The sequence below is a fragment of the Berghia stephanieae genome, chromosome 3 (genome assembly GCF_034508935.2).
Source record: "Berghia stephanieae isolate SIO BIC M18660-M18661 chromosome 3, UCSD_Bste_1.3, whole genome shotgun sequence".
NCBI lineage: Eukaryota > Metazoa > Mollusca > Gastropoda > Nudibranchia > Aeolidiidae > Berghia > Berghia stephanieae.
In genome coordinates this window covers 15,861,173-15,871,853 of record NC_088362.1, presented here as the reverse complement: position 1 = coordinate 15,871,853, position 10,681 = coordinate 15,861,173, and the positions used below count along the sequence as shown (strand labels likewise).

At 35.9% G+C, this 10,681-nt stretch overlaps 1 protein-coding gene across 2 annotated transcripts in view; it reads left to right on the top strand.

Annotated features, from left to right (window-relative positions):
* The first annotated feature begins 562 nt into the window (after positions 1 to 562).
* Positions 563 to 10,681, top strand: part of LOC144967216 (neuroligin-4, Y-linked-like) — an 11,403-nt gene continuing 1,284 nt past the window's right edge. The window contains exons 1-2 of one of the 2 annotated variants that reach the window (XM_078904165.1): positions 563 to 736; positions 4,001 to 5,592. In XM_078904165.1, coding sequence (XP_078760291.1) covers positions 4,067 to 5,592 — 1,526 coding nt within the window. In that variant the 5' untranslated portion in view covers positions 563 to 736; positions 4,001 to 4,066. Of the gene's footprint in view, positions 737 to 800; positions 1,215 to 4,000; positions 5,593 to 10,681 lie in introns of those variants that run through there. The other variant, XM_078904164.1, reaches the window with a different exon arrangement.

The following is a 10,681-nucleotide window of genomic DNA, read 5'->3' as shown; positions in this document are numbered from 1 at the left end:
GCAAAGATATTGAGTTTGAGTAGTATACATGTTCATTTTTTTTATCTATGAGGCTCCAAATATGGGTCCCTGGGCCTATATTTCCCATTTTTTTTATATTTTGATGCTGTTTCTGTCATATTTGAGGATGGTTTCATTTAAGTATCATTGTTTTTTCATCTTAATATCTGCTTTTATTTTGTTTTATGATTGCATGTTTATGCAAAAAATGTTTATTTTAAATGTTATATAACCAACTTTTTTGTTTATGGCGTCATAAAGTCGGCAAAAAATGCGTAACCGGAATATGTGGGAAAAAATTGTAAGTTCAGTAAAATTCATTTTATCATATTTCATTTATTTGTTGACGGATTTTCATAATTCTTTTTGTGTTGTTCATTAATTTCAAAGCACTTTACAGTGGTTTAACTCTTTTTATGATAGCTCAATTTTGAAATTTTCGCTTGTGGTACCTACTCTTTTCTTCCTTGTCTTGTTCCACAATTCCTCTTCGCTCCTCGAGGAGCATTAGGTCCCACGACTGTCTGTCGCCTGCCCTGCCCTTCGTCTTCTTTGCTGCATCCCAAGCGAGGTTTACAGTTGCCGTTTACTTTTCAAATCTGAGCTCTATGTCTGTGTTAAGGATATTTGCGAGTTCCAACATTGGAAATATAGAGACTGTGTTCCATTGCTAATGGATGAAGTCAACGAACCTTTCTGATTTGGCGGTTTTGGCTTTATCAATCAGGATTCCATTGTACGTTCTTCATTGTAAAAAACAAGATGTTGTGAGTGGCAACAACTCTGAATTTGGTCATTAAGTATCAGCGCTTATATTTACTGGTAACCCGTATAAGCTCTCGCAAAAATGTTGTATTCGCGATAAATAAAAATTACGGCACAGGATTAGGTATGGCTAAATGTATAAGCACACTTTGTTAATTTCAATCAACGTTCTATCATCCCAAGGCCCTGCATAAATTTAGAATGGACCTCGAAACGTCACACATGTTGTATGTAATCCAACAATATATAATGGTCTCCACTCGGTGGTCAGTTTTGGAAACAAAACAAAACACACTATTCACACTAAAAGAAAATATTCCACAAGGTATGCTTTCTTAAAATTGTACCAGAAAGCACCAACAAATTGTATTCAAATGAATGTACGGTTTTCACCACGCCCCAACGACTCAAAATGGAGGACGAAAATCTTCTTTGAATATTTACAGACGGTAATATTTCTATTCTATGTAGTGTTTGGAAAGAGTTTTAATCTTGTTACAATACCCACCGAGACTTTTCTTCAAATCTGAATGACTTTATTATAAAGTATTTATTCTGAAAAACATGATATAAATCTAAATCAGGCCTCAGACAGACGAACCCCACCAGATAAAATAAAAATCAACACTCAGTTCACGTCTGCGCCAGATTATTTTCACTGATATGTTTTAAAAGAGGACATTTTTTTTTCATCAATAAATGCATTAAACTTTAAGGAGACTCTTCTTCTTTTGTTTTTTTAAATTGAGATTTTGTACAGACTTGACCTCCGATTTAACAGTTTAAGTTCATCTTATAGTTATAGGGAGCGTTTCGGGTTCAAAACTCTTCTTCAGCCAACAATGAAAACAAATACATTTCTAAAAATCAGATCAACGAGAGAGAAATATTCGACACGTGCTTTTTGCATAAAAATCGGCAGGACTTCCACAGTTTCACAGCACTTTATTATTATTATTATTATTATTATTATTATTATTATTATTATTTATTATTTATTATTATTATTATTATTATTATATTCATTTATTATTATTTATTATATATTTATTATTATTATTATTATTATTATTATTATTATTATTATTATTATTTTGTTATTATTATCATCATCATCATCATCATCATCATCATCATCATCATCATCATCGTCATCGTCATCATCATCATTATTATTATTATTATTATTATTATTATTATTATTATTATTATTATTATCATTATAATATTACTTAATCTTTTAGCGAATATGGAATTTAACATAGTTGCACTACCCAATAAATATTACTATTTAAGATAAGTTTAATGTTTATAAGTGTTGTGCTTTTTCTATTTTCAAGAACAATTTGCTGAGTCGGTTGTTATTTACGATTTCGACCGACGCCGACGCCATTATTACTGTTTTCCATCAGTTTCGATATTGCAAGTGATGGTAAACATTATGTTTCATCAGGTTATAGTATCTCTAGTTAGGGGAGGCCTTCCGAAAGCTCCTACATCCCCAGTATTCTTGTTCTAGTAAGGGGTTTGAGAGGGGGGGGGCTTTTTAAAAAAATGTTCTAGTAGGGGGTTTGGGTCGCTCAATACCCGACTCATTCGTCAAAAGTAAAATCTGTGGAGCGTTCATATAACATATTTTACATCGATCTTCGCTCTGTGATAATATACAATTTCTCTGCATTGAGACGCCTGTGTATCATTTTCTGTTCCGACCCCTGGTCCCCGGGTCGCTTCTGGCAGCGTAGTAAAACTTTATCTTATGGGGCGAGTTTCTAAATTGTATTAGAATTAGTCTAATAACGAATAAAGCAAAGTTAAGGAAACACTTTTAAACATTTAAAAACGAATAACTGCAAGCTTGACGATATATTATCTCTATAAATTATGACAATAATCATAACCACAACAAAACATTCTGGACTTTCAACATGCAGGTATTCCAGACTTGAAGATAATGGCGTACTAGTATGCTAGGCTGCAACACCCGAAATAAAAAGCCGATACGTTACACAAAAATCAAATTGTTTCCCTATATTCTGATCCAACTCTTGAGATTGTAAATAATGTGGGAATCTGAAAGCAAAAAAAATAAAAAATAAATAAAAAATAAATAAATAAATAAATAAAGTTCCCTTTGATTAATGATATCACTATTAACAAACAAAAAAGACTTGTAAAAAATACTGATCAATTTGAATGGATAAAAAGCTGTTGGCCCAGAACAAAATGAATATGTTCACAAGAGCGCGGCTATGTTGTCTAGTGGTATGACACTCGCCTTCGAATCGTAAGGTCCTGGGTTCGAGTCATGCTCTGAGTGGAGCATAGCTAAGTTCTTGGAAATGCTCTTTACTCAAATTATCTCACTGCACTCAGGTGTAAAATGAGTTCCTGGCCGTTAAGAGCATTGTCTCTGTTGTAATATCGACTAACAGACGTCATATCTCGTCCTACTTGTTAGTGTTTCTGCTGGCTGAGGACCCCTTGCAAAACGCTTTGAGTACGTTAAATACCTATTGCTCTATATAAATGCTCTAAAATTCCATCCTGGTTTATTTTTCAAACAAAACACATCAAGTTGTCCAAAATCCGTTAAGGAAAAATGTTATTAAATCAATTCTGAACCATGATCGTTTAGTTTGGGATCCACATCATCTATATATAAATGGTCAAATAGACACACAAATAAAACTATGATGGATACCACATCGCCGGCTGTGTGGTCGGTACAGAGTTTAGGGCTATAGTAACAATTTTGTGCAACAGATTGATGACCTCGGAGAGATGACAATTGATAAATTAAATACCAAATAAAATCTAATTAAATACAAACTTGGCTTTTTAGGTATCGAACATTAAAAATATTCCTCCACCCAATGTGAACAGATACTTTTACTCTCTTTATTCAATATGTTCCGTTTATACTTAAAGAACTACTTATATCATGATGTTTGTATGAAGAAGAAAAGTCATTGAATAATTTTACGCCCTTGTTAAATTTGTGGAGGGAAAAAAGTTGACGTCATTCAGCTGTTTGTTATTGTTTTAAGATCGCCAGTTAGCCATTAGTTCTCATTAAAATATACCAATCAGACCATGAAGGTTTAAGATTACACATATTTTTTGTGTGTAGGTACGTTACATCTGGCGGACAGATGTTGTAATTATTTTTCTTAAACGCATCGTATCAGACGCTAACATAATTTATTATTTTTCGCCTTTTCAAAAAATCCAGATTTATTAACTGCCCAACCTTACAGAGTGCTCTCCTGATTATTAATTCGTCGAATTTGGAGCAACAATGGTGAGATACTCTTCGGTTGTGTCCCTCTTACAAATGATTCTCTTGCATCTTGATCCAAATAATGTTTTATCTTCACCTTACGTGAACGCCACTCTCAAAAACACAACATTTATTGGAGAGGTAGACATGGTCTGTAACGAAACATACGCTTATTTTCGTGGAATAAGATACGGTCTACCACCAGTTGGAGAAAAGCGATTTCAGAAATCAGAATTGTATAATTATGATGAACCTGTTGTTGATGCAAAGAAATACGGCAACATTTGTATGCAGACTAAAGATGACAACTCACTCGTCTTTGACGATATGGAAGAAGATTGTTTGTTTTTAAACGTCATTGTACCACTTGGTACTACTTACGAGGGAGCTGTAGCTGTTGATAGCATTGCCAGCTTTAATATGAAAAAAGCAGTTTATATTTTCATTCACGGGGGAGGTTTCTTAAAAGGAGCGGGTAACATGTATAAGATTGAGGAATTTGCGGCGCGCGGAGATGTTATCGTTGTCACCATTAATTATAGACTTGGAATATTCGGCTTTCTCACAACCGATGATGATGTCATGCCAGCAAATTTAGGACTTTGGGATCAACGATTAGCAATTCAATGGGTCAAACAAAACATCGAAGCGTTTGGTGGAGATAATTCTAGCATAACTGTCGGAGGTCAGTTCGCTGGAAGCGTCTCAGCAATTCTTCATACATTTTATGATGGAAACCATGACCTTTTCCAAAACACGATCGCTCAGAGTGGATCGCCAATGGCAATTGGAGTTGTATCAGAAAAGGGATTATCCACGGCTTTGGTAGTTGCTGAAAGTGTCGGGTGCCCAGTGAGGTCGAAAGATGGTAATGCGTCTTCAAATGAGATTGCTATATGTTTGAAAACAAGGTCTGCAATGAATTTAATTAACATAAGAATTAAACATAAGCTTGGGCCGGTTCTAGACAATGATTTCATCACAAAAGATGCATTCGAACTCTTTCCTCAGAAATTTAAACATTTCACCATTCCAAAGTCGATTTCGTCCACATTTATGCACAAAAATCTTCTGATTGGATTCAATACACATGACGGCACAATTGCATACCAGTATCTATTATCGAAACTTATTAAAACCTTTCAGCGAACTGCGGAACATTATTTGGACAAGCAAAGATCACCAGCGGTTTTTCAATATCTCTTGAATTTGATGACGAACGGAAACAAAGATCTCCTCTTAAAACAAGCCATCGCAGACGCTATAATGGTAAATTACAGAAATGAGAAAGATTTACCATTCGTTGACTCTAGAGATGTTTTGAGAGATGTATATTTCAGCGTTCCAAGCATTAACACAGCACTTCTGCACTCGTCGCTCAATAGATGTGAGAAGTCGAGCTCCGCAATCTGCGCCAGGAAAAACAGAGGAAAGACATACCTGTATGCCTTCAATCTACCTCATTCAAGGGACCAAGTGAGACTCGTTGTTCCCGACCTGAGCGGTTTTACGGTGATGTCATGGAGCAATTTTATCAAAACAGGGTAAGCGTCTTCTTCTTCTTCTTCTTCTTCTTCTTCCTCTTGTATAGCCCTGTGAGCAAGTTTAGTGGATATTGCTCTATATAAAAGCTCAAGTTCTTCTTCTTCTTCTTCTTCTTCTTCTTCTTCTTCTTCTTCTTCTTCTTCTTCTTCTTCTTCTTCTTCTTCTTCTTCTTCTTCTTCTTCTTCTCCGTCATTTTTCTCGCTCCTCAACCTAGAAGATATGCACTGTGAGGCACATTGAACACGATGAAATCTATAAAATGCGTTTCAATAGTTGGATAAGTTTAATGGCGTAAAACTGGGTTTAACGGTATTTATTTTGAATCCCATTCTCGGAATCATTCCGGAATGGAATTTTTGTAAAAATATGTGACCCAACGCCTCAATCAGGTATAGTGTGACGTCGAACCATATGACGAAGAGTGAAAGTTCAATGATCTGAGAAATGGTATTTTTTTTTACTCAATCCGGTATTATGTCGTGCTGACCCAGAAATATGTTTTTTTTTAAAAACGAATTTACAGTTAAATGATCTGAGAAATAACAATATACTCAATCCGGTATTGTGTAGGTAAACCATATGACAAAAAGTGATTTTTTTTGTAAAAATATGTGACCCAACGCCTCAATCCGCTATAGTGTGACGTCGAACCAAATGACAAAAAGTGAACTTAAAGTTCATTGAGACGAGAAATGACAATTTCCTCAATCCCGTAGTATGTCGCGGTGAATCAACACTATGACAAAAAGTGAATTTAAAGTTCAATGATATGAGAACCCAGAATGTTATGAGTTTATTGTTGTTGTAATGGAAATACTCTCAAAACAACGCAAAATATTGTCAAATACATCAATGTTAAATCATATCCATTATCGCGTTCGATTATCAGACAAACGCTCGTATGTACAAGTGGACTGTGGGTGATCCAGTTGCCAAACTGAATTTATAATTCAAAATATTATGAGCGTCAGGTTAGTTTAAAAAAAATATTTTATGAAGAGAATGAATATTAGTTTCTCCAAGTAACAAAAACTAAAAGTTTGCATCTCTGGTCATTTTAATTTTTTCAAATTTCTTTATGGCACTTCGTTCATCTCCACATAATACCGTTTTGAGATAATGGATTGCATCTTTTTCATGACTCTGACATAATATTAATTCCAACCTAAAGTGATACTAAGCTCCTGGAATATATGAACGATAAAGCGTAATAAATAAAAATGAATTAAATAGCTTTTTAAAAAAAACCCAACAAAATACCAAACAAATAACGTTTCGGACCCAAAACCCTTATTCAGCGAACAACAATTAAAACAAAACAAAACAAAACAAACAAACAAACAAACAAATAAAAATAAAACAATGAAACATAAAAAGATTACTTAAAAACCAGATTTACGGCAGATAAATATTTCGCTGCCGTCGGTCTACATTTTAAATACTGTATTTATGTTTTCATCATAGAATTAAACGAATGAGAATACGTACGAAGCCTAAAAAGTGTCCACCAATGAAAGCATTCAGCGCCATTTTGTTGTTGGCTGAGAATGTAGTAATTACCATTCATTCGGTATCTATGTCAACATAACGACACAAGAAAAACAACAAACAATATCAAAATCCACAATAAAATGTTTCAGAACTGTTGCGTATATTTATGGCACAACGAAGCTGTCAAAAAATGAAGTTAGAGAATGTGTGTAATCATGTATTATAATAACCTGTAATGTGTTTTCCAACCACCACATCATCTACTACTACAACCACCACCACAATATCATCACTAACACTACTACTACAACCACCAGCCCCACATCATTATCACTACCACTACTACTACACCACCACCAGCACATCATCATCACTACCACTACTACAATCACCACAACCACATCGTCATCACTACCACTACTACTGCAACCACCACCACCATATCATCATCATTACCACTACTACCACAACCACCACCACCACTACTACTACAACCACCACCACATCACTACCTCAACTACTACAACCACCACCACAATAGCATCACTACCACTACTACTACAACCACCACAACCACATCGTCATCACGACCACTACTACTACAACCACCACCATATCATTACCATTACCACTACTACTACAACCACCACTACCACCATATCATTACCATTACCACTACTACTACAACCACCACAACCACATCGTCATCACTACCACTACTACTGCAACCACCACTACCACCATATCATCACCATTACAACTACTACTACAACCACCACAACCACATCATCATCACTACCACTACTACTACAACCACCACCACATCATCATCACTATCACTACTACTACAACTACAACCACCACCACATTATCATCACTACCACTACTACTACTGCAACCACCACCACCATATCATCATTGAAATATTTTTTTTTTTTAATCGAGCTTTATATAGTGCAATATCTACTAAATGTGCTCAAGGCGCTTTACAAGGGGTCCCTGGTCAACATTTAACATGTAGGACGGGACATGACGCCTGTTAGGCGATATTACAATTTTTCGGACAAAGACAACTCTGTTAACGGCCAGGTACTCATTTTACACCTGAGTACGGTGAGAGAATGTGAGTAAAGAGCCTTTTCCAAGGACTCAACTATGCGCCGAGCGCGAGGCTCGAACCCAGGACCTTCCGATCCGGAAGCGAATGTCATACTACTAGACCACTTAGCCGCATCATTACCACTACTACTACAAACACCACCACCACATCATCATCACGACCACTACTACTACAACCACACCACCACCACCACCATATCATTACCATTACCACTACTACTACAACCACCACCACATCATCATCACTACCACTACTACTACAACTACAATCATCACCACCACCACATCATCATCACTATTACTACTACAACTACAACCACCACCAACACCACATCACCTCACTAACACTCAGTACTACAATCACTACCATTAGGTTTTGGAGCTTTACTTCATTTGAAATAAGGAAACTTCGGAATTGTATTTGGCATTGTGTTTATATATCATAATATAATTCTAATCAGTTATCTATTTAGAACTAGATACTATACAATATGTATGCCAAATACCACCCCAATTCCCCTTTCTTGTGTGCGGGAATTCCTCTTTAGGCATTGGAATTGAGTGTGAGAGAGTCATCACTACACACATAAACAATAGAAACAATTTAAAAACAAGACTATGACACGCAACCACTCACACACGAGGCTATACTATTTATCCTTTTCTCTATATAGAATAGGACAAGACAAACAATAGCTTGACTCTCGCTACACTTCGCATTGATGTTTGTCGTCTCACGAGTTCAACTCTCGGTCGACCTGTCAATATTCCTTTTTGCCTCGGACGTAATCATTAATAGAATGTTGTGTGGTTTTGACCGTGAAGAAAACCTTAAGAAGTCACATTTATATCATTTTAGAGAGATCGTTTTGAATAATTTTGAGTTAAACGAGCGAGCAGCAACTTGTTTTCATGAACGGCCGATCAGCGCTTGTTTACTATAGTAACGCGATTCCCAGCCAACATCAAAATGGCGGATATTTTTCTCATCGAGACCGCTGGTTGGTTAGCCAATAAGAGCACCGTACGGTTTCCATTGGGTAAATTCCTTGGTTTTCATTGATTATTTTGTTCTTGCTCAAAAAAAAAAAAAAAAAAAAAAAAAAAAAAAAAAAAAAAAAAAAAACAACCAGAGTATTTATATAGCGCAATATCCACTAAAAGTCCTTAACTCACTCAACCCTAACACCGACTATATCCGTAGTTAACTCGGGTTACTTTTACCCCATGCCTATTTATTACATTTCTCTGAGACAAATTAAAGGCGTAGTATCAAAGCTAATATTTTAAGGGTTTTTTTTTTTTTTGCATGTTAGTGGTAGTTGAATAAAACTATCTCTCTCATGCTCATTTTTAATTTCTTTTTTTTTTTTCCAATTTTGAAAAGTAGCAAAAATCTCTAGGATTGAGTGAGTTAAAGCGCCGTACACTGGGTTCCAGGCCTACAACGCTTAACATGTAGGACGAGACATGACGACTTTTAGTTTCAGGGCGATAGTACATTTTTTTCCGACCGAGACAACGCTGTCAACGGCCAATAAATACTCAATATCGCCTAATAGGCGTCATGTCTCGTTCTACAGGTTGCGTGTTGCTGTTGGTCAGAGACCCTTTGTAAAGCGCTTTGAGCACGTTTAGCGGATATTGCGCTACATAAAAGCCCAAGTATGATGAGGTAATGTGAGTTAAGAGCCTTTTCCGGGGAATCAACTATGCGCCGCTCGGAGTGGGACTCAAACCCTGGACCTTCTGATCCTAGGCGAGTGTCATACCACAAGACCACATAGCTTCATTAAAACACGGTAATTTAACCAATGTTTCATGTTTTGACTGTAAATTCAATCTCCATTAGAAATATCAGGCCGATATAATGATACTCTTTTGACGCGTTGAATCAGTTTTATAATGTAGGATCGGAGGGTCCAGGGTTTGAGTCCCGCTCGGGTGGCGCATAGTTGAGCCCTTGGAAAAAAAGCTCTTTACTCACATTTTCTCACCATACTCGGGTGTAAAATGAGTATTTGGTTATTAACAGTGTTGTCTCAGTCGAAAAAAAACAACAAATGCACTATCGCCTATCAGGCGTCGTCTCTCGTCATCCATGTTAAGTGTTGCTGTTGACTAGGGAACCTTTTGTACAGCGCCTTGACCACTTTTAGTGAATATTACTCTATATAAATGCTCTATTTTTTTATTGAGTAGAATAAATGTAGTACTAATACCTAAATATGATTTTCTTCTCATGTAAACTAGGAATTAAAAAGAATAATTACGTAAGCAAGTTTGCTACCTTAACCCTCTCCTTACCAACTACAGAAAAATCGTCACATTTGTTACTATTCCACCAACGTTTATCTCATCCAGTTTTCTTTTGCAATCACAACATTTGAAGATTTAAAAAAAATGTAGTTATAAGAACTTAATTCTGCGATTTATAGTTGCATTTATTTCTTTCGAGAAAAGGCTTAATAATCATGT